Source organism: Carcharhinus amblyrhynchos, chromosome 33 (genome assembly GCF_965287045.1).
Source record: "Carcharhinus amblyrhynchos chromosome 33, sCarAmb.v2.hapA, whole genome shotgun sequence".
In the NCBI taxonomy this organism is placed as follows: domain Eukaryota; kingdom Metazoa; phylum Chordata; class Chondrichthyes; order Carcharhiniformes; family Carcharhinidae; genus Carcharhinus; species Carcharhinus amblyrhynchos.
The window spans coordinates 12,694,627-12,719,991 of record NC_137356.1 but is presented as its reverse complement, the minus strand read 5'-3'; the positions used below and the strand labels follow the sequence as shown (position 1 = coordinate 12,719,991).

Below are 25,365 nucleotides of genomic sequence, written 5' to 3'. Positions count from 1 at the left end.
TATCAACGTTCTGTTCCAGGCTGCATGAACTCAACCCACAGTAATGTAGTTGACATTTAACTGAAATATCTGGAATTAAGAATCTACCGATGACTATGCAACCATTGTTGATTGTCAGAAAACCTCATCTCATTCACTAATGTCACTTTACAGAAGGGAATCTGTTGTCCTTATCCGGTCTGGTCTACTTGCGACTCCAGAGCTGCAGCAATGTAGTTGACTCTCAACTGCCCACTGGTAACTAGGGATGGTCAATAAATGCTGGCCAGCCAGCGGTGCCCATGTCCCACAATAAAATAAAAGGCTGCTGTTCTGTGAAATTACTTGGCATTCATCTGGGTTAAGGATACTTGGCAAGGGGGAAATAAAGCTGGCCTTGCCAACAATGCCATTTCCTTTGAATTAAATTTTGTCCTAATTGTTGACACAACCCTATCCAGTTTCTTTTGGAACTTTTTTCTTATTCCCCTTCCATACTAGAAATATGTTCACAACCTAGCCATTGTTTCAGTAAAAGATAATCCCTCCTAAGTTTCCTAGCTTCTTTAGAAATATGCTTCCTGCTGTGTAGGAGATAACTACAAGAGATTTATCCAAACGTAAAACCCTTCCTGATTTAAAATGTTTCCCTTGCGTGAAAAGACTTGAGGCTAGTCCATTTTTTTTGGCCTTTTTAAGTCTGGGATCATTGGTGTAGCTGTACTCTGTATCCCCTCCACTGACAGTATTTATTTTTAGCAGGAAGACAGCATCTACGTTTGAATACTTCAGATGTTATTTCACCAGGGTTTGATACAATGCTCAAATTGCCATTCTAGGCTTGCTTATGTTATGCATTCCAACCTATATTGTTTTAAAAGCCTGGGAATTTTGTGATCATTTCAACAAGAGAACTTAGAATTGTTGGAGCCTGTTTTTCAGAGCCCTGGACGTTGCAAATTAAAATGATGTGCTCCTTTCAAAAAGTTTTAAAAAAATGTTCTCCTCTAATTTCACCTTTAGGCTTACCCCAGTTTCTTGAAGTTACTCCATTTTGTGAACATGGTTGGAAAAATAGCTAGTGCTCAGGCAATTCTGTGATCCCTTCCATTCATTCTTGGCATATGAGTTTATTGCTTGGTGTCTAGTTAATCTGAGTGTACTGAGGTTAGTACAATTGTAGTGCATCACTTTACCCTAGTTTACAGGATTTGTGCATTAGCATGTTAGGGCGTTGTTCTTTCTGCTGATCGTAAATGTGGACAACCTACAAGAAGAAGCCTATGAATAGTGAGGTCACGTTTTAAATAAGTGCCAAGGAAAGACTATTGCCTATTTTACCTTGATTCAGGAATCACAAGTTCATTAGCTTAATCTCCTGAATTAATATAGAACCTACTGAACAATTCACTTTAATTTGGTATATAGATCCAGTCCTACCACAATGAAAAATGTGTGGGGGTTACTTTGAAAATTTGTTTTCCAGTTCCAGAATTAGATTTTAGTGCTACCTGCAGGATTTTGTCCTGTTGGGCCATGTAACAATCTTGGATATCATCATTTTTTTTCCTTCCGTGTTTATGTCAGTGTATTTTGTGAAGGTTTGAGATTTATTGGATGTTTCTTGTCTAAAGTGTGCCAACAACTCAGTGGCTAGCACCTAAGGATGACTACATTGCTAATGTGTAGTGTTTGGGCAAAGTCAAATGTCCATCGGGTATGCTGTATTATTCCATGAAACAGGCAAAGGCATTTCCAGAATCCCCTCCAAAAGAAGCTCTATGGTGGTAGAACGGTACTAGTCAGTAATGACTGAAGTCCAGAATGTTATAAATATGTTCATGGGAATGTATTTCACAATTTTGTGTTCTTTTTATGTAGTCCATATGAGTTGAAAGAAAATCATACCCCATGTTGTACAGAAAAGGAGTGGTTTACATTTAAAATCTCTTCCACTTCTATGAAATGTTCAAATTTGACCAGTGCTGTATAATCTGAATGTTGTACAGCATTGCCAATATTTCAGGAAGTGATCTTGATGTACCACCTTTCCCTCGGGGCAACAGATATTGGCCTTAGCCTCAGCTTGAATGGGGAATGTGCAATTTTCTGTCCCAATGGAAACTGCGCTTTCTTCAACCCACGTTATCCTTGGCTAGACCACTAAATATTGAAGTGTTTGCAGACAGATTGCATCACACCAACCAAGATGGGAGACCGATTCAACACACTTCTTAAAAAGAAAAGTAGTTGTAAGTGAAATTTATTCATTAAGCATGGGAATTGAGCTCTCTTTGATTTTTAACAGATGAAGAAAGTGAATGCAGGCTTTGGTAGGAAGAGGAAGCAGTCCACAGATGGTACCGACGAACCAGAGAACAAACAGGCAAAAACTGAAGATGGTAATGGGTCTGATGCAGGTATGTTGAACTTCCTGCACTTCGTTCTGTCTTGGCAATTCCTCCCAGTTGTAGGCTGGCTACTTGAATGTATGTGGCATCAGCACTGAGCCTGATGATCATCATCCTTTTCCAACAAGGCTTGCGAGACGGTACTCTGGAGCAGGGGGTCCTTCATATTCTTCTTTTGATTCTCCCTTATCCCACTCTCCAACCCTACAAATCTGGAAAATGGAGGGAAGAATATTTGTATAACACAAGTACAGATGTTGTCGGGCTTTTCGTTTGTGACTGTCTTGGTCTTTTGCATTTCTGATTTAGTTTTTATTAAGAAATCTTTCCCCAGTCCTCCTCCTTTAAGACATTTGTGTAGGGACTACTTCCTTTGGTAGGATATTAAAAATATGAATTCACACTGGCATGCAAATGCATGAGGAAAGTTGTTGGTTTGAGCATCGCTGTCTACTAAGTTGGGAATAAAGTTCATGCTAACAGTTGAAGACTGTGATTCCGTTAGCAGAACCCAAGGTTCCACCATGTTCTGTGTCTATTTAATCTGACCAGAGCAGTGGCTGTCCATTTGGAGAGTGAGAAATGGCTAGCTTTCCTCCTCCAGATTGTGTAATACTGACCTCTGCTGGAAATTCATGTGAACGCAGGGTGAAAACAGGATTAGGTTCAGTTGGGAGATCCTGTACTGGCCCACAGTCTGCCTGGAAAGGGTTTCTTTCAATCCTGGGCTACTCTTGGCTTTGGAAATGCTCAACATGCTAACCAACAAGCAGCATTTTGTGTGCTGGAGCCGACCTCTGTCATTCTATGTGACACGCTGGTTAGCTGTGTGTAGACAGCTTGTATTTTCTTTTGGCTTTATTATTTAAATGTGCTCTTTGCTCTCTGGTTATGAATATCTTCTGAAGAATCCTATCTTCATTTCCCTTGTGATATATCAGTGCCTGTTTAAGTGACTGACCTCTGAAATGTATCCTGTAATAGTTTTTTCTACTTTGGTACATGTTCTTAAAATGACTCTTTAATTTCAGGCGAAGATGAAGGTGCTGAATCTGGAGATGGTGCTGTAAGTAATCAGTCACTTGGTTCCTGTGATTGAGAACTATTTGAGAGTGTGGTGTTGAATCTTTTAGTCGCACAATGGTCAGCACTGTTGCCTCACAGGGACCTGTGTTCAATTCCAATTTCATAAGAACGTAAGAAATAGGAGCAGGAGTAGGCCATCTAGCCCCTCGAGCCTGCCCTGCCATTCAGTGAGATCATGGCTGATCTGTCGTGTCTCAGTTCCACATTCCCACCTTCTCCCCATAACCCTTAATCCCCTTGCCTATCAAAAACCTATCAACCCGCGTCTTAAATATATTTAGCGAGGCAGCCTCTGCCACTTCAACGGGCAGAGAATTCCAGAGATTCACCACCCTTTGAGTGAAGACGTTCCTCCTCATCTCCGTTCTAAACACACACACACACACACACACACACCCACCCCCTTTATCTTGAGGCTGTGCCCTCTAGTCCTACTGTCCTTTCTGAGCGGGAAGAGCCTCTCCACCTCTATCCTATCCATCCCATTCATCATCCTATATGTCTCAATGAGATCTTCTCTCATTCTTCTATACTCTAACGAGTACAAGCCTAGTTTATTCAGCCTCTCCTCATAGTTCAACCCTCTCAGCTCCAGTATCAGCCTAGTAAACCTCCTCTGCACTCCCTCCAAGGCCAAAATATCCTTGCGTAAGTGCGGCGACCAAAACTGCACACAGTACTCCAGCTGCGGCCTCACCAGTGCCCTATACAGCTGCAGCAAGACCTCCCTACTTTTATATTCAATCCCCCTCGCTATGAAGGCCAGCATCCCATTAGCCTTCCTGACCACCTGCTGCACCTGCAGGCTGGGTTTTTGCGATTCATGCGCAAGGACCCCGAGGTCCCTCTGCACCGTCGCATGCTGCAGTTTTTCGCCACGTAAGTAATAGTCCTTCCTACCATTATTCCTACCAAAGTGGACAACTTCACACTTGCCAACATTAAATTCCATTTGCCAGTTCCTGGCCCATTTGCCCAGTCTATCTAGATCCTTCTGCAGACTCTCCACACCCTCCGCACAATTTGCCGTTCCACCAATCTTGGTGTCATCAGCAAATTTCGACACCACACACTCGGTTCCCTCCTCCAGATCATCTATATAAATGGTGAATAGCTGAGGCCCCAGCACTGACCCCTGGGGCACTCCACTAGTCACCAACCGCCAATCCGAATAGCACCCATTGACCCCCACTCTCTGCCTCCTATTTGACGGCCAATCCTCTATCCACGCAAACACCCTACCCCCAACTCCATGCCCCCGACCTTCTGTAATAACCTCTTGTGAGGCACCTTATCAAACGCCTTCTGAAAATCAAGAAAGACCACATCCACCGGCTCTCCTCTATCCACCGCCCTAGACACATCCTCGTAGAACTCCAATAAATTCGTCAGACACGACTTCCCCTTAACGAAACCGTGCTGCATCTGCTCTATCAAACAATTCTCCTCAAGATGCCTTGCTATTTTCTCCTTGATCACGGATTCTAACATTTTTCCTACAACAGACGTTAAACTAACCGGCCTATAATTCCCTGCCTTTTGCCTGCCACCCTTCTTAAACAATGGCGTAACATTAACCGTTTTCCAATCTTCCGGCACTTCCCCGGAATCCAGCGAGGTTTGGAAAATAATCACCGAGGCATCCACTATCATCTCCGCCATTTTTTTCAGAACCCTCGGATGCATTCCATCAGGTCCTGGGGACTTGTCCACAATCAGTCCCTCCAGTCTGTTGAGCACTGCCTCTCTAGTAACAATGTCATTCAAGCCCTCCTTTCCTGCCATCTTTCCATCGCTAACACCCGGCAAATTATTCATGTCCTCCTCTGTGAAGACCGAAACAAAAAAGTTATTCAAGGCCTCAGCCATTTCCCCATCCCCTACTACTAAGTCCCCCCTCTCATCCTCTAAGGGTCCAACGTTCACCCTAGTCAGCCTCTTCCTTTTTATATATTTATAAGAACATAAGAAATAGGAGCAGGAGTAGGCCATCCAGCCCTTCGAGCCTGCCCCGCCATTCAGTAAGATCATGGCTGATCTGTCGTGGCTCAGTTCCACTTTCCCGCCCTCTCCTCATAACCCTTAATCCCCTCTCTTATCAAAAACCCATCAACCCGCGTCTTAAAAATATTTAGCGATGCAGCCTCCACCACTTCAACGGGCAGAGAATTCCAGAGATTCACCACCCTTTGAGTGAAGAAGTTCCTCCTCAACTCCGTTCTAAACCGCCCCCCCCCCCCCCCCCCCCCCCCCTTTATCTTGAGGCTGTGCCCCCTAGTCCTACTGTCTTTTTTGAGCGGGAAGAGTCTCTCCACCTCTATCCTATCCATCCCATTCATCATCTTATACATCTCAATGAGATCTCCCCTCATTCTTCTAAATTCTAATGAGTACAAGCCTAGTTTATTCAGCCTCTCCTCATAGCTCAACCCCCTGAACTCTGGTATCAGCCTAGTAAACCTCCTCTGCACTCCCTCCAAGGCCAAAATATCTTTGTGCAGGTGCAGCGCCCAAAACTGCACACAGTACTCCAGCTGTGGCCTCACCAATGCCCTGTACAGCTGCAGCAAGACCTCCCTACTTTTATATTCAATCCCTCTTGCTATGAAGGCCAGCATCCCATTCGCCTTCCTGACCACCTGCTGCACCTGCAAGCTGGGTTTTTGCGACTCATGCACAAGGACCCCGAGGTCCCTCTGCACTGTCGCCTGCTGCAGTTTTTCGCCACGTAAGTAATAGTCCTTCCTACCATTATTCCTACCAAAGTGGACCACCTCATACTTGCCAACATTAAATTCCATCTGCCATTTCCTGGCCCATTCGCCCAGCCTATCTAGATCCCTCTGCAGACTCTCCACACCCTCCGCACAATTTGCCATTCCCCCAATCTTCGTGTCATCAGCAAATTTTGACACCCTACACTCGGTTCCCTCCTCCAGATCATCTATATAAATGGTAAAAAGCTGAGGCAGCACCGACCCCTGGGGCACTCCACTAGTCACCATCCGCCAATCCGAATAGCACCCGTTGACCCCCACTCTCTGCCTCTTATTTGACAACCAATCCTTTATCCACGCTAACACCCTACCCCCAACTCCATGTCCCTCGACCTTCTGCAATAACCTCTTGTGAGGTACTTTGTCAAACGCCTTCTGAAAATCCAGAAAGACCACATCCACCGGCTCTCCTCTATCCACCGCCCTAGACACATCCTCATAGAACTCCAGTAAATTTGTCAGACACGACTTCCCTTTAATGAAACCGTGCTGCGTCTGCTCTATCAAGCAGTTCCCTTCAAGATGCCTCGCAATTTCCTCCTTAATGACGGATTCTAACATTTTACCTACCACAGATGTTAAACTAACCGGCCTATAATTCCCCGCCTTTTGCCTGGCACCCTTCTTAAACAACGGCGTAACATTAGCCGTTTTCCAATCCTCCGGCACTTCCCCGGAATCCAGCGACGTCCGGAAAATAACCACCAAGGCATCCACTATCACCTCCGCCATTTCTTTCAGAACCCTCGGATGCATTCCATCCGGTCCTGGGGACTTGTCCACAATCAGCCCCTCCAGTCTGTCGAGCACCGCCTCTCTAGTAACAGTAATGTCATTAAGACCCTCCAGTCCTACCACCTTTCCATCACTAACACCTGGCAAATTATTCACGTCCTCCTCCGTGAAGACAGAAACAAAAAAGTTATTCAATACCTTAGCCATATCCCCATCCCCTACCACTAGGTCCCCTTTCTCATCCTCTAAAGGATCAACGTTCACCGTAGGCAGCCTCTTCCTTTTTATATATTTATAAAAACTCTTGCTATCCTTTTTTATATTAAGTGCTAGCCCAGCTTCATAGTTTCTCCTACCCTTCTTTATCAACTTCTTTGTCAATCTTTGTTGACATTTAAACCTCTCCCAATCCTCTTCTCGCCCACTACTCTTAGCTACTCTAAATTCCTCCGCTTTTAATTTAACACTTTCCTTCACCTCCTTTGTTATCCACGGCTTATTACCTCTCCTCCTACGGTCCTTTTTGACCATCGGAATAAATTTCCGCTGAGCACCAAGAAAGATCTCCTTAAAGATCCTCCACTGCTCCTCAGCAGACCTACCTTCCAACGTGCTCCCCCAGTCCACATTCGCCAATTCTTCTCTCATCCTACCGTACTCCCCTCTATTCAAACAAAGTACGCGTGTCTGGGAACCCACTTTCTCCTCCTCCATCTGCACCAGAAACTCCACATACAATGATCACTCTCCCCAAGAAAATCCTTCACCGCAAGGTCCCTAATTCTACCCGCCTCATTACATAGCACGAGATCCAAGATAGCTCTCTCCCTCGTCGGCTCCAACACGCACTGTTCCAGGAAACTATCCCGGCAGCATTCCAAGAACTCCTCCTTGAGCCCACCGCGTCCAACATGGGTCGACCAATCAATATGCAGATTGAAATCCCCCATAACTACGGCCGTCCCATTCCTGCACGCTGCACTTATTTGCGCGTTAACAGCCCGCCCCACCTCCAGATCATTATTTGGGGGCCTATAGACGACACCCACCAGCGTCTTCCTCCCTTTGTTGTTCCTAATCTCCACCCACAACGATTCCACGTTCTGCTCCTTGGCTCCAATATCATCCCTTGCTACCACCCTGATGCTATCCTTAATCAGCAGAGCTACGCCCCCCCCCCCTTTTCCCTCCTGCTTATCCTTCCTAAACACTTGATAGCCCTGTACATTCAGCTCCCAGTCCCTGTCACCTTGCAGCCACGTCTCTGTAATGGCCACCAGATCATATCCATTTGTGTCGATCTGCGCCACCAGCTCATCCACTTTATTCCAAATGCTTCGTGCACTCAGATAAAGCGCTTTCATCCCAGCCTTCACCTGGACCCTATTCGCCGTAACGCCACCAACTATACTCACGCCCCCTACTCCCTCTATTATTGGGACATCCTCGGCCTCTTCCCTTACCTGTACCCTCCCCTTAACTTTAGACCTCATAATGTCACCTACTCTCGCGTGCGTGCGTGCGCGCGCGCGCACGCACGCACACACACACACACACACACACACACACACACACACACACACACACACACACACACACACACCCCCCCCCCCCCCCCAGTTAGTTTAAAGCCCTGTCTACAGTCCTCTTTACTCAATTCGCCAGCACTCTGGTCCCAGCATGGTTCAGACCAACCCCATCCCGCCCCGAACAGGTCCCACCTACCCCAATACTGGTGCCAATGCTCCATAAATTCAAACCCATTCCTCCCACACCAATCCCTGAGCCACCCATTCACTTCCTTAATCCTGTCAACCTTACGCCCGTCTGCACTCGGTTCAGGCAGTAGCCCAGAGATGACCACCTTGTCGGTTCTACTTTTTAATTCCATTCCCAGCTTTTGATACTCCCTCCCCAGATCCTCAGTTCACATTTTGCTTACGTCGCCGGCACCCACATGTACCACAACGACCGGATTCTCACCCTCCCACTCCAGGTTCCTCTGCAGCCCAGATGCGACATCCCGGACCCGAGCACCAGGCAAACACACCCTTCTGTGCGCTTTGTCATTGTTACGAAGGACACTGTCAATACCCTTCACCCCACTATCCCCAATCACTACTACGTTCCTTTTCCCCTTCTCTTTGCCTATGTCCTGCTGCATCACTGTACCGTGTGCAGTTTGCTCCCCAACCTCACCTGCCTCGTCCTCTTCCAGACTGGAAGCAAGAACCTCAGACCTGTTATGCAGATTAAGAGGCTGAGGCCTCCGCTCCCCACCCTCCTTCCTCCTGTCCCCACTCTCCTTCCTCTGCTCCTCACCCCCCTTCCTCCTCCCAGCAGCCCCCTCTTGTCCCTGACCCTTAGAGTTAGCCAGTCTAGGGGGGGTGGATGTCACTTGCACCCCATTGACAATGGCACCCTCTCTCCCCCTGATGAGCCTCAGTGTCTGTAGCTCAGAGGCCAGCTCATCTACCTTGAGCTGGAGCTCCTCCAGCAACCTGCACTTACTGCAGACATGGTCACTGGGATGGATCCTGGAGTCCGCCAGTTCCCACATCATACAGAAACCACACATCACGTGCCCCTCCATTATTCACTGTAGTAGTTTTGAAAAAAATTTTTTTTGTTTTTGTTTTCCTTGTTTTTCAAACGAACTCACCTGGCCTTTTTTCACTCAAGCCCTTTTTGATATTAAGCCCTAATAGCTCACTCTACTTCCCTCTCACTCCGCTGCCCGCTCAGACGCTGCCTGCTGTCTACACCAGGCCTCCTTTTAAACCTGGCGCTGATTTAAAGCTGTTGGCCCACAACTGCCTTCTAACCACTCCCATATAAAAACTCTTACTATCCTTTTTTATATTAAGTGCTAGCCCAGCTTCATAGTTTATCCTACCCTTCTTTATCAACTTCTTTGTCATTCTTTGTTGATATTTAAACCTCTCCCAATCCTCTTCTCGCCCACTACTCTTAGCTACTTTAAATGCATCCGCTTTTAATTTAACACTTTCCTTCACCTCCTTCGTTATCCACAGCTGATTATCTCTCCTCCTACGATCCTTTTTAACCATCGGAATAAATTTCTGCTGAGCACCAAGAAAGATCTCCTTAAAGATCCTCCACTGTTCCTCAGCAGACCTACCTTCCAACGCGCTCCCCCGATCAACATTCGCCAATTCCTCTCTCATCCTACCATACTCCCCTCTGTTCAAACAAAGGACACATGTCCGGGAACCCACTTTCTCCTCCTCCATCTGTATCAGAAACTCCCCCATGTAATGATCACTCTTCCCAAGAGGATCCTTCACAAGGTCCCTAATTCTACCTGCCTCATTACATAACACCAGATCCAAGATAGCTCGCTCCCTCGTCGGCTCCAACACACACTGTTCAAGGTAACTATCCCGGCAGCATTCCAAGAACTCTTCCTGAAGCCCACTGCGTCCAACATGGGTCGACCAATCAATATGTAGATTGAAATCCCCCATAATTATCGCTGTTCCATTCCTGCATGCCGCATTTATTTGCGCGTTAACAGCCCGCCCCACCTCCAGATCATTATTTGGGGGCCTATAAATGACACCCACCAGCATCTTCCTCCCTTTGCTGTTCCTAATCTCCACCCACAACGATTCCACTTTCTGCTGTTTGGCTCCTATATCATCCCTTACTACCACCCTGATGCTATCCTTAATCAGCAGAGCTACGCGCACCCCCCCCCACCTTTCGTCCCGCCTATCCTTCCTAAACACTTGATAACCCCTCTACATTCAGCTCCCAGTCCCCGTCACCTTGCAGCCACGTCTCTAATGACTACCAGATCATATCCATTTGTGTTGATCTGCGCCACCAGCTCATCCACTTTATTCCGAATGCTTCGTGACGATTCGCCAGGACTCTGGTCCCAGCCCGGTTCAGACCAACCCCATTCCACCTGAACAGGTCCCACCTACCCCAATACTGGTGCCAATGCCCCATAATTGTGTGGAGTTTGCACGTTCTTTCTATGTCTGCGTGGGTTTCCTCCGGGTACTCCGTTTCCTCCTGCAGTCCAAAGATGTGCACGTTGGATGGTTTGGCCATGTTAAACTTACCTGTTACCAAAGATAAATGGGTTAGGGGATTTTGTAGGGTAAATAGTGGCATCCTTCTCTATGTAGGGATTCTGTGTTCTGCCGGAATGTAGCTGGTTTATTCTTCGATCTGGAGGAGCATGGCCTCTCAAAGTTATTTAATTTGTACAGTTTTGTTCTGTGGTGGGGGGAGAGAATGAAAGGTAGGTAATAGTTCACCATGCAACCCCAATACCTTCAACATGTGGTTTGAATAAACCAAGCAGCAGGTCCCTGGCAGTATTGAACAATTTGGCATGATGTTGCGCACCTCATATTTTTGATTTTGAGGTGGTGAGTTAAAAATATTGAGTACATTTTACATGATGACTGATCTCTGATGTGGCTGCTTGGGTGCACCATGACGTCCTCCAGTGTTGTGTATCATGTATTCTGTCGAGACTTCACGTGCACGTTTCCTGCAGAAAACCACTAGCATGGCTTCAAATGTAAAGTTAGGACTGTTGCAGTTTTTTTAAGTTGCTCCCAGTCTCTGGACAGTACCGTCTCATTGGGAACAAGTTCTGAGAGACCTTTAAGTTGTTGAGAATTTACCATGAACATGGGAGGTGTTAATTTAAAGTTACTGTTTAAATATAGATGACTATAGTTAGCCATCTCATTTTTTTTGAACAGTGAATTTGTTTTCTGCAGTTAATGTTTAAGAAATAATTGGTACATCAAATGTACTTTTTTGATCGGGGGAAATTAGTTACTGAAACAGCTTGAGCAAAGCATTAGATGCCTTGCTGAAACCTGACTTTTATTAAATGCCTGTTTTACTATATTGATGAGGACTGACTGTATTGCCATTATTGGCTGTTATCTGACTGTTGTTGTCATGTGTTTGTGTGGTCTTTCCAGCGGTGGTTTTTTTGCTTTATGATTAATCTGTTACCCTAATGGGAGGGGTGTCTAGTTTTAAGAATAATGCTTACTTGTGTTTTTTCTTTTTGTTTTTTCACCCCTCCCCAGGCTGGTGAAGGAAAAGAGGCTGGGGAGAAGAAACCAAAGCGCTGTAAGATCAGGTTTTATTTTGTGAAATTCCTTCCCATGTGCCCCCGCACCAAGCACAGCCGGAGTTTCTATCCTGTTGAATATTTTTCTGTCAATCTGCCTTCTCCTCTTCCGCTTGTCGATGTATCTTCAATTTTCGCCTCTTGAGAAATTGTCAGCAAGTTGCTAAGACTCCAAAGTTGTGATGTTTGATGAGCCTACCATATATCGTAAATATTAGTCAACTCCTATCTAACATTAGTTAAGAATTCAATTCTGAAACAAAGGATAAAAATAATTTTGCACAAATTACTGTTTTGTGCTGCTTATTAGAGTTGAAATGTGTTACAACTCAACAGTTGCTATTTAAAATATACCAGTTAACAAAATAATTTTAAGAGCGTGCATGAATGAGCAATATGTATCAGCGTGTTACATGGAAGAAATGTATTGGAGTAGTTTGATCTCTCAAAAAGCATAAGCCAAAGCCCAAACAGTTACAGTTTGCTTTTGTGGAGTGCCCACAATGTAGAAAGATGCTCGATAATGTGCCTTATGGACATAACAAAAATGTTGAGTGGACGAAGGCACTGAAACTCTTAGCCAGAATGACTTTCGGAAGGGAAATTTAAAGCTTGGAACCTAAAATGGCTGAATGCCAGCTTCCCAATGGTAAGACAAGTGCGGAGAGAATGACCAGATTCCATAAGCAACTTATTAATGCTAGCTGAAGTCCCAAGTTCAGCAAAACTGAGTATTTTTGCTTCATGATTTTAACTGTGTGCCTCCTTGAGGTAACTAACCATTTATCTGGATTGGAGGTTTTTGTTCAGTTTTCATCAACTTGTGCTTCTCTTTTTTTAACGGTTGCTGAGTGGTTAGTTTATTTAGATTGGATGAAAAAATAGGCAAATTGGGTGAGACTCCTGAAGAATGCATGGAGTTTGTATCTTAGCTGAACTTTCTGCTCTAGAAGACACTGATAGTGGATGGAGAGGGATTGTGTAATTTTAAAAGGGGGTAATGCATTCGATAGTAGGTCATAAGTGTTAAAGATTCAGAATATATTCGGGTTGGGCAAACTACTGTATACTGATTATGTTGCAAGGAGAATTAAATGCAGAGGAACTGGATAATACCTAATGTGTGCTGGCATGGTGATTTGTTTTATTTAGTTCCTACGATGCAAGAAAAGAAGAAGGCGAACAAACCAAAGAAAAATCGTGACCGTCTTGCAGAAAGGTATGTGGTAGTAGTGGTGTGAATCGGTTCAGCTGTTACATTGTTCAAAATTCTGCCGTTTTTCTTTACATACCACATTCTTTTGTGTTGCAGGATAATGTATGCCTGCTCAGTTTGCAAGTTCCGAACCTTTGAAGATGAGGACATTTCTTCCCATGTGGATAGCAAGTTTCACAAGGAAACTTTCAAGTTCATCGCAACCAGACTTGACAAGCAGACTGCTGACTTTTTGCATGTATGTATCCATGTTCTCCATCTTAAAACCTGTTTGCTTTCTTAAATATAGTTTTGTTAGTGTAGTCTCTCTCATTTCTAATTAAATTTGTGTATGGATAGCCAACAACTCATTGCAAATTAGAGGCAAATGTGTATATGTACAGTGATTTAATTTTAATTAATTTGTAATAAACTGGAATCCTTCTGAACTGTGCCTGCTGTTTGACTCTTTCAGGAATACATCCTAAACAAGATTCAGAAAACTCAGAAGCGTCGGGAGCAAATTGGAGATAAAACAATTCTGAGGAAGCAGCTCATGCAGCAGCAAGATTTGCTGCAAGGTAAGTAGGGCTTGGTATAAATCATTTAGTACATAAATAATGTAGACTTCTTCCTGCAATTGGGTCAGTCAGAATGTTTAGCTTTCCAAGTTGGCCCAGCATCAGATTTTATACAAGACTGTTTCTTGGCCTGTGGGTCTACTGTAAAATATGGTTCTATTGCTGTCAAGGGAAGGAATTGGTGTGCAGCAAATCTGAAATGCAGTTGTATTATTGTAGTTCCAAAGGGGTGGAAATTTTGACAGCATTAGAGCAGGGTGTGATCCACAATGAGGACTGAACTCTAGTTTAGTTGTCGTGGTACGTCAGGAATACGTCAGTAAACTTTTGGAAATACGATTTGAAGTTTACAAAATGCTTGGCAAGTTATTTATGTCAAAGAATGAATTTTGCAGCAGTGAGTTGTAAGTCTATTCTAGAATTCTGTACCTTCTAGTTCTGCAGTTTGGAGTTTACACGAGAGAAATTGAGACAGTAGTGTAACTTTTAAGATTGTCAAGATTGGGTATTCATAATTTATCAGTATTGATCGTGAGCTAATAGTGGATTCTATTTGAACTGAAGCTTAAATAATCACTTGAATGCTCACCTTTCCATCCTGTGTTGGTGTTTCCATGATGTGAAAGTCTGGAATGTTACAGACATTTTTAGTGAACTGTGATTCAGAAAATAAAGTGCACAGCAATTAAGAAATGTGCACATTTGGTGCTTCTTCACCATTTTACCAACATAAGGTTTAAGCTTCATGTGGCTATGACACGTCAGTGAACATTGAAAAGTAAAGTTTATTTATTAGTCACAAGTAGGCTTACATTAACACTGCAATGAAGTTACTGTGAAAATCCCCTAGTCGTCATGTTTCTGCGCCTTTTCGGGTACGCTGAATGAAAATTTTAGCATGGCCAATTCACCTAACCTGCACATCTTTGGCGTGTGGGTGGAAACCCATGTAGATACAGGGCGAATGTACAAACTTTAGTGACCCAAGCCGGGAATCGAACCCAAGGTCCTGGTGCTGAGAGACAGCAATACTAACCGCTGTATGAGATTGCATGCCCAGTATCTATTCCTACTGCCTTTTTTTAAAAAAAAGTATTAATTAGTTGTAATTTTCCACACTGCCAGTTAGCATTTTAAATATGAGCGTGGCAGGTATAGATAATTCCTGCTTATTGCTTAGCAGTACTGGCTAAGAATCAGCTGCTTTAAACAGTTGTTCAATCTGCTCCCCTTCAGTGTTGCTTTTGTTACTGTTTGGTATTCATTACGTTCTGAGCACTAAGCAACAACTTCAGATGTTAGAACAACCTGCTCACTAGCAATATCATGAGGTGGCACTTGGCTGGGGATAAGGGGAAGAGAGAAGTTGAGGATACCCACCAATATCACAAATTGTGAGTGAAGTTTTGTTACTTGTTATTAGAATGTTGCGATTCTGAAACCAAATTCGTTGTCGTAATTCTCTTTGCGCTCCAGCTCCAAACCATAATAAAATTCCATTTGAATTTGTGCTCCTGTCCTTTTTGCTCTAATTCTCTAAATGTTTTATAGATGTTGGTCTGGAACATTTCATGAAGAAAGTGGAAGCAGCACACTGTGTGGCCTGTGATCTGTTTATACCCATTCAGAATGCTGTCCTTATGCGACATCTGAAATCGCCTGATCATGGCTGGAACCGCAGGGTAAGTGTTGTGTAGCAAGAGAAGCAAGAATGGATTATAGGCAATAGGTTATTGAGTTCCCTAACTTAATTTCTTGTGTTGCCGTTAAAGAAAATGTTACTGTTTCCACCGCCTTGTCACATGGATTGCTCAAACAGTATGTTGCTGTTCTTTATGGACCAGAGTTCCAGGTTCCATTGCTGGTCTCTGTCAATTGCAGCATGAGTGGCAGCAAGAACAATAATCTCACTTAGTGTAAAGTAGCCCCCCCCCCCCCCCCCCCCCGCCAATCTGTAGATTTTGTGAAAAAGGAATTGAACTTGGTTATGACACAAATGAAAAGTTGAGTGGCTGTAGTCCCAGATGACCAAAGGCTGCTGGGGATAGCTGGTTGGTGATTTAACCTGCAGATCACCACACAGCAGGTGAGTTTGGGAAGGGGGACCCTCATAGCCTCAGCTGTTACTGAAATTGAACTTGCATTGTTAGCATCATAAACCTGCTGTCACCATGACCATAAGAACTAGGAGCAGGAGTAGGCCATCTGGCCCCTTGAGCCTGCTCTACCATTCAATAAGATCATGGCTGATCTTCTGTGGACTCAGCTCCACTTACACGCCTTAATTCCTTTACCGTTCAAAAATTTATCTGTCCTTGCCTTAAAAACATTCAATGAGGTAGCCTCAACTGCTTCACTAGGCAGGGAATTCCACAGATTCATAACCATTTGGGTGAAGAAGTTCCTCCTCAATTAGTCCTAAATCTGTTCCCCCTTATTTTGAGGCCATGCTCCCTAGTTCTAGTTTCACCCGCCAGTGGAAACAACTTCCCTGCTATCTTATCTATTCCCTTCATAATCTTATGTTTCTATAAGATCTCCCCTTTAGGGCACTTGACACCGGGGAGTATGTAACGACTGTGGAACTGTGGCGCAGCATGATTGTTGATGCTTTAAGGATTAGTTGTGCTGAATGGCAGATTTTTGTGCTGTACATTCAGTATGGGGTGGGGGAAAGCTTGGCACTACTCATTGCCACCCCCTTGAGCTCAAAGTGTATGGGAAGTCCATGAACAAGGAAAACAAATGGTCTTTTGATGTATCATCTTGTGTGCCATGGGTATTTTGGTGTGCTGAGTACCTTCAGTTTGCACGTCTGACTTCCCATCTGACTTTTACTTTAACCTAATGGGACCCAAATAGAAAGTTCTGGAGCAAAGAAAAATCCAATACTGTCCATCTGGTGTAATGAAAGACTTGACAGCAGATTATTATTTTTCCCTGCTGCTGTTTAATTGGATGTTAAATACAAGTCCAGGAGATGATGACTATGCAGTTTAGCATGAAGGCTACATTTAATGGTAGCATGAGCAAGTCCTTTTCTGTGAACCATTTGTGTTTTGGCTTTGGGGTTTTACTGAGAAGAAAATGATCCCAGTTTTCATTTGTCTACGCTGAGAAAGTTAGTCCATTAATTTTGACATGTGCGAGGCTCTAAAAGTTACTGGACTCTTGAGACCTAAATGTAAGCAGAAAGGTGACAAATGAACATTGCTGTCTGAACAGCAGGCCCCTTGTGTTTACTCTGCCTTTCAATTAAAACTTGCCATTTTCCTGCACTGGACCAAGTACCCCAAGATTTTGGTAGAAGATCATAGATGCTTTATGACAGGTAGAGTAGGGGGTTAGAAAAGGTATTCATGTGCTCCAAACAGCCTGTCCTAAAGTATGTGAATGAAATAGTTCTCTACTGAATAGTATGATGAATGCTGGAATTAAATACTCGTAGTCAGCCAAGCTTTATTTAGAATCTTGTAAGTGGTAAGGACAACTGACGTACCACAATTTTTTTTAAAGCAAGTGACCACCCACTTTATTCAATTATCCTTTTACTATTGCTCTCCCCAGGCGATGTTGGAGAAAGCCAAGAAGGGCAGCCTTGTCGTTGCTAGGAGTGTCCTGAATAACCGCAACATTGCTGCAATGCTGGAAAAGTACAAGAAGGTAAATGCCGTGTCTTAAAAATGTAATTCTCTCATGAAAAATTATGCAGGTGTTGGTTTGAATCTTGTGTGCTATCTTGAAGGGTTGCAGATTTGTAGCCATGTTTTAAGTACTGTTGAATGCAAACTGAGGTACAGTCATGGTGATGTGAGCACTGTCTCAACATTGGCCAATACATCAGTGATCAGTTCATTCACCTGCTACACTGAACAAGTGCAAATTAAATATGTTTGTATATTTTTTAAACCAATCAATTTGTACCAAAAGAAGTTGGGTGTTTCTATGGATGTCTGATAGTGATGAGTTTCGATGCACCAACAAACTTTTACTGACTGCCTTCAAGATATTTAAGGCCAGTGCCTGACCTTGATATTTTTAAGAACTTGCTGGACTAGCATTTGCCCTCAAAGTTCTCATCCATGAGATAAGTAGAAAAGGCTACAAAGCTGAGTTCTTTTTCTCATGCATTACAAAAGGCAGCCTTAAAAATTGCTGTTATCTGCAAGACCAATTCAAAACTTATGGCGGATCTTTCAAATAATACTGGTTATGGGGACACTCCTGCATGTGTTAATGTAAAAAAGCATTTGTTGTTCCAGGAACTCCTTTAAAGCCTGTTGCTTGTTTTCTTTGGCAGGGTGAGAACCCGTTCACTGATGACCCAGACAAAGACGAGGAGGATGCTGCAGATGAGACAGCTGAAGGTGAAGGCCTGAAGGACAGCTCCAATCTTGAGAACAAAGAAGGGGAGACTGAAGATGGAGGTGACGACACCGTCAGAATAAAGGAAGAAATGGCTGACCCTTCTGAAGAAAATGCAGAGGAGGAAACTGGGGAGGGAGCAGAAGAAGGTGTGGGGGAGGAAGAGGCTGAAGGGGAAGCAGTAGAAGGAGAAGAGGCTGAGGGAGAGGCAGAAGGGACTGCAGAGGAAGGGGCTGGGGAGGCAGATGTTGCAGCTGAGGACAAGGATATAGAATTGACAGCAGAAGAGGAAGAAGAGATGTTGAAGGGAGATGAAGAACAGTTGGAGTAAATTTTAATACAACTTTCTGCAGACATGCAGATGTATAATTCTATCCCATACCAGCTATTGAGGTTTATACTAGTTTAAGAATTTCATTGTTTTTAACTTGCCAGTAGATTTGTGTTCACTTGGTGTATTGCAGTTTCATCTGATATGGCTAATAATACCAAGTCCCGTTTTCTCTTACATCTGATGTGAATTTTTTTTTAAATAAACTTGGTTCCTGTAATGTGATTAATGTGGTGTTCAATTGATCCTATTAACTTTAAGGACTGGCATGTAGTTTGTTTGCAGTAATCGAAGTTTAAGTGACTGCTAAGGTCTGGCAATCTTAATTCCAAGCTACGCAACCCAGAGTTTCAGTTGTGAAGCTAAGCTACTGGTTTAAAAAAAAATCTCTCATTTGGTTTGTGTACAGATGAGGTGTAAATATGCAGCAGGTTTTGGGTGACTAAAATATTCTGTTAATTAGCTCTCTTGCATGAAGATGATAGTGAATGGTGCTTGGGCATGTTGCTTTGTTTTAAAAATCTGATTTTTGTAACTGCAAATACTAGACTAGCACTCTGTGGTAAAGCAGCTAATGTGAAAATCATCTAGAATGCTTCAGAGCACTAATACTGCATTCCTGCGGGGTGTAGACTGCCTCTTGAGGATTTAAATCAACTTTTTACAAACATAAACAGTAAACTCCTTTTACTGAGAGTCTGATCAGCCTGACTTTGCATTTGCACCTTTTGCTGTTTCCAAACCAAATGCAGATCCAACTGGTGTGTGATCTTTAAGGGCACTTGGGTATTGAGTACCATTTGAATTGTAAACAGGAATGGCTTGGCTCAGTGGGAATGCAGTGTGGTATTGTACAAACTGCAGGACATAGTTACATTTTTCACCCCCTCTCCCCCCCATCCTAGATTTATTCCACCTTGCTTTTCTCTGCGGCAGCAATCTTATTCAGGCTATTTAAATGCAATGTACTTGGACTTGACCTCATTGTTTTCAATTTTATACACTGTAAATCAGTTTGTAGCGGTGTTAATTAAAACTTAAAATGCAATTCTCAGTGTCATGGTTCTTGAAGTTGTGTTTGGTTTTTTTTTTGTTAGACCATTTCATTTTGATGATAACATACGAGTCAGTGGGAATATACTTTGTGGCCTTCTAAAAACCAGCCCCAGCTGCTCTGCTGTTTCAAGAAAGGGATGTTGCCCCAAAAAGCTTGGGCAACAGTGCTGGAGGGCTAAGAGCAGTAAAGCCAGCTAGACATGAGATGGAAGAAAGTTCCATGAGTTTTGGTCAATAATTGGAAACATTGTGGAAGGGAGTAAGCGATAGTGTTGGTCTTTCCAGTATTTAGTTGTGGCTTAACCAGATGTTAGTTATGAGGAAGAGAGGGTCTTAGACTAGCCTGGGGGCAAAGTGGTTATTACAGTGCAAAATTCTGCATATTCCTTGCTGTCAGATCAATAAGATAGCTACTGAGCTACAGGAACAATGCCCATCAATCACCAGTTTGAAAAGAAGATTCTACTGTTCAGAAAACTATTTAGATTTCATAGTTTTGTTTATTTAGGATAAATGGATACACAACCTTAAGTAACATGTACAGCAGTAACAGTTTGTAGCTCTGAGGCACCAGCTTCCAGTTTGGTATGTTTAACCTCAACAGTTTTTTTTTAAAAACAAACAAAACATTAGTGTGGAAAGTTGAGTCAAAATGGGACATATACACAAATGTCTTTCTTGGAAGTTTTGTCATCTACTAAATTTATAAACAACTCCCAAGTACAAATATCAGTAAATACAGTCCTATATGGCTGTTGCACAATCAAGTATACACTTTAAAAAAATTATAAAAATGCAGTGTTAACCTCATTACAAATGTGTTCCACTGACCCCAGCAACAGAACCTGCACAGCTCAGGATAAAAGCAGCAGCAGAGTCAAAGTTGCATTTAAAACTTGGAAGCTTAATGTTAAAACTTCAATGCAAAATTTTATCATAGCTATTGGGCATTGTTTTAAACAGTGATATCCAAACCAAAGTAGCTTAGGTAATAAATTGTTTATTTAGTCACAAGCAGGTTTACATTAACACTGCAATGAGGTTACTGTGAAAATTAATCTATTTAGATTACCAACAGAGGGAGGGGAAAGCCAGTTAATTAAGATTAAAATGTCTTGCTGTACCCCAGTTGGAAAATGTTTATACAAAGGGAAAATCATCCAGTAGACCATCCTGGTTAGTAATGGCTCCCCATCATCAAACACCCTAGAGTTGAGGGCAATACTGATGAGAAGACAGATTTACGGTAATGCCTAGTCCTAGCTACATGGTACTGTGAAGAACAGAAAGGAAGTTTGTATGCTTCAGTCACTTGACAGGGTTTGCAACTGAAATAAGCTTCTGTACTTCAGAGGTCAAGAAAAAAAATTACCTTACCTACACACATACAAAAAGCAAGGACAATAATCCTACGGATGTGCTTCTTGATAACTTGTGTTTGAGAACCAGATGACTAGAGGCAAAAAACTTCAATACTTCAACTGCCTGTGCAGAATGCACCATCAGGAGATTCACTTTGTCACATCTTGACAGTGGATTTGTGGATATAGTTTCCTTACCACTTTTCCTCCAATGAGGCAACATGATGGTTAGCACTGCTGCCTCACCTTAATTCCAGTCTCAGGTGACTGAGTGGGTTTTCTCCCATAGTCCAAAAACATGCATGTTAGGTGGATTGACTGTGCAAAATTGCCCCTTAGTATTAGGGGGACTAGCAGGGTAAGTACGTACAGGGATAGGGCCTGGGTGGGATTGTTGTCAGTGCAGGCTCAATGGGCCAAATAGCCTCCTGCGCTATAGGGATTCTATGATTTTAAACTGGTCTTTTTGTCCGGTTTGGGACTTGATCTCGTGTCTGCCATGTTCATGTACCAAACCTTGAGGCTAATTACCCCTCTCAGCTGGGACTATATCATAAACTTATGTTTTAAGTACTACAATTGACTCCAGAAAGTGTACACAGGTTACAAACTATTGTACAAAACCACAGCTAAAATTATTTTCCAAAAAAAAATCAGGACCTCAATTACAAATGCCAGGATATCTGCTTTAACTATTTTAAAGATGTCTGTCCTCTTGGACATTGGATAAATTTTTTAAATATAGAAGCAACATTTAGTCCTTTGCATCCTCATAGCTGGCATCAGTGAAACACTTCATTTAAGACCATGAATTAGAATTCCAAGTGTAAAAGTGACTTTTAACCTATAAAATACATCTATACAAAAGCAGATTTGACAATTTTTAAAGATTAGGGGGGTGTGATAGAATGGACCAGGCATCACATCTGAAGGAAAGCTTTGAAATATAAACAAATTGCTCATCAGAAACTGAGCTGTTGATTAATATTTACACATACGTTATGTTTCATTGACCTTGTGTTTTTGAATCTCTCCTCTTCCTCCTCCCCAAAGTAGGAGACCAAATCCATAGTTGATACCAATTCCCAAAATAAGCTGGTCTCCAAATCCTGCTCAGGATTTCTGCCATCCCCACAGTTCCTCAAACCATAATCTTGCAACGATATGCTCTGATCAAATGCAGCATCAAGTCCTGCTCTTGGTGTAAAGGCAGGAGGAAAATGATATTCAGGACTCGAGCCTATTCAATAGACATGGCTATCACAAAAAAAATTTGCAAGATTTGCAGTATAGGAGTCAAAGAGCATGAACATGTACTCCAATCAGTACCTAGGTCAAATTGAAAATATGTATAATAACCATCCCTACTGGAGCACCAATAAAACAAGGCAACCTAGTCTACTTGTCATCAGAAATGGTATGTTAACATTTTGGGACTGGAGTGCTGCATATTCTATTTACAGTCATGTGTGTTTGTACCGAGTTGCTTAATGTTCCCAGAAAGTCAACGGCCAATGAAACAGCAGACAGGTTATTCATGAAAGGGGTTTGTAACTTAAGTGAAGATAACTCCTTGGTAAATTTGAGTGGCAAAACACCACAGAGACTGATAGGCTAAGTGACCTAACCACCCACCCACCAGCCATTCCAAACAAGCCCTACCAACTTACGAAAGGAGAATTATCAGTTAACTACAAATGAATTCTACAACCACAAAGCAGTGGAAAAAACTGGGGATGTGTCAATTAAGTTACAAGGCTTTTGCAGTTCAAAGATTCATAGGTTTTCCATTCAGACTTCTCAAAGATCTTGGATAACACTTTCTCATGTAGGATCATTCACTTGAGAGATTCATTTTGAATATTCCAGGTATTGGGCAATCATTTTGGTTTCTAACTCTCAGCCCACAAGAGGGGGAGTTTCAGGTGATGATCTCAAGATTATTAATGAATCAAATCATTGTTCCTTGGTGAGGAAGCAATTTAACGCCATTCAATTACTGGGCCAAATGTGGAAAGATTTTCCCACTAGAAGGAAAAACTAGAACCTGAAGGCACAATCTCAGGCTAAAGGGAGAATCCTTTTAAAGAGATGAGGAGGAATTTCTTCAGCCAGCGTGGTGAACCTGTGGAACTCTTTGCCACAGAAGGTTGTGGAGGCTAGGTCATTGAGTGTCTTTAAGACAGAGACAGATAGGTTCTTGATTGATAAAGGGAATCAGGGGTTATGCAAAAAAGGCAGGAGAATGGGGATGAGAAAAATATCAGCCATGATTGAATGATGGAGCAGACTCGATGGTCTGAGTGGCCTAATTCTGCTCTTATGCCTTATGGAAGGGCCAGTTGCTCTAAGATCACTTCTGCTGAATTACAAGCACAGATTCTACCCATTTGGTGACCCACTGCTGCAACTAACCCAAGAGATCCTGCGACAGCAGGGAAAGTATTTCAACTGGGAGGGGCTGTCCTATGACCATTTGAGACACAATGTCTTTCCATCCGTTTCCCCAATCATCCCGAACATCCTCAGTTTCGTTTCACCAGGTTACGCAAGCTCCTACATTCTGTCCCACACCTTGTACAATGTCGAAAGTTATGCGAGAGGAATTTCAACAGGCTACGGGCAGCACCGAGGCAAATCTGATCCTTGGCCAACATCCACATGTTCATTTTTTCAGCTAAAATCATGAGTAGGGACCGTCTAGTGAAGTAATGACCAAGATTAGCCTGTTCAGCAGAGACTGGGAATTAAACCTTTCTGGCCTGCAAAATATTACCCAGTGAATCATTAAAGAAAGTTGACACACTGGGCAAAAGACATCCTAATGATTTGCCTGGTGTGCATCCTGCCTGTAGAACGATTACATCAACTGCCTCATCCTTTGCTGGGAATTCACTCCGACAATTGCTCACTGCCTCAATCAGTGGAGAGTTCCTGGCACGCGTGCGCACACACACACACACACACCGCTTTCCAGAAATAATAAATGGTTGGCGCATTTAAAATGGAAAAAGGCCCAGCAAATTTCTACAGATGTTGAGTCACATTGACTGAGCGCCAGGATATATGTTCCCAGATTTTTACTGCTTTCACCATTGGTGGCCATGCCTTCACCACCCACATGTTCTGGAATTCCCCAAAATCCATCTCCTTCCAAAAAAGCTTCTTAAAACTGCTCCCCCCAACCCCTGACTACAATGCAAGCTTTCAATCTGTTGCTTAATCTGTGTGATTAAAATAAACCACTGTATAAATCACAGTATTCCAGCTTGCCATTATCAAAAGTGTTCATGTTGACCTTCAGATTAAAGCTATAATCTAATCCCCTTTCCTGAACACCAGGTTTATTTTATTACCCATCAGGTCACTGGCTTTAATAACTTTTAGCCAAGACAAGACTGACTGCTTACTTGTTTAGCCAGCCTGTTATAGGCAGCCAAGTAATGAGTGTGACATCTTTGGGATAACCTGTAAACCCACTGGACCTCCAAGTTGTAATGCAACCCTGCACCATCTTACCACAGAACCTCACACATACACCCTAACAGTCTGTTGCAAACCAACCTCCATGTCTACGACAAACGAGAAGTTAATTTTCTGAAATACCGTGCCATTCATTGAGAACGTTTGCCCCCCACCCCCATCCCCCAACCTTCTCCCCAGTTCAGACAGAGTCCATGTAGTGTCATGTTTTTGCCAGTAGATGGTGAAACGGCAGCACCAGTTGAGTGCAATAGGAACCCAGTTTTGAACCAGGACACACAAACATCCTGACCCCAGCACAAAGAAATCGAAAGCTACATAAAATGCAAATCCCAATCGTACTGTGGTAACGCTTGTATTAAAAAAAAGATCAGATTAAAATACAAAGACAGATGAGAATCAATAATATTTCACAATACATGCGAGAACATCAGGTTATAGTACAAGGAATAGTAAGCATTTTAAAAAGTTCCCACCGCGTCAATAAAACAAGAAGAAACTTCCAGCAAACTATAAGCACACATTAACCACTACTAGAGGTACCATCCAGCTCTAAGAAGCTGTACACAGTATTCAGATTGCCTTTTAAAATTCCTCTCCGATTCTCAAATAAATGACCAGGAACGATTGCTTTCTAGCTGGATGTAAGATGATGCTCTCTTCATCGCAGAGTCAAGTATGAGCTCCCTGCCCACCGGGCTCAGTCTCGAGGTTAAGAGCAGCGCAAATGCTTCAACCCTCAACACCAACATTAACAGTCAACGCCAATGACCCTGAAGGTTCCTTTAAAGTCTGGGAGGGATTAAGTTGTCTTTGCTAAAGCATTCCAGAGACTGGCTGCTGACATCTTAATAGTAACTTGCAAAGGAGAGTC

At 43.0% G+C, this 25,365-nt stretch overlaps 1 protein-coding gene across 1 annotated transcript in view; it reads left to right on the top strand.

The window, feature by feature from the left end:
* Positions 1-19,639, top strand: part of LOC145361101 (A-kinase anchor protein 8-like) — a 34,424-nt gene extending 14,785 nt beyond the window's left edge. Inside the window, exons 5-13 of the mRNA XM_080216685.1 lie at positions 2,288-2,399; positions 3,422-3,456; positions 12,076-12,118; positions 13,272-13,338; positions 13,432-13,573; positions 13,790-13,895; positions 15,447-15,577; positions 17,463-17,558; positions 18,196-19,639. Of these exons, the coding sequence (XP_080072811.1) occupies positions 2,288-2,399; positions 3,422-3,456; positions 12,076-12,118; positions 13,272-13,338; positions 13,432-13,573; positions 13,790-13,895; positions 15,447-15,577; positions 17,463-17,558; positions 18,196-18,591 (1,128 nt within the window). The 3' untranslated portion in view covers positions 18,592-19,639. The remainder of the gene's footprint in view (positions 1-2,287; positions 2,400-3,421; positions 3,457-12,075; positions 12,119-13,271; positions 13,339-13,431; positions 13,574-13,789; positions 13,896-15,446; positions 15,578-17,462; positions 17,559-18,195) is intronic.
* Positions 19,640-25,365: the final 5,726 nt, after the last annotated feature.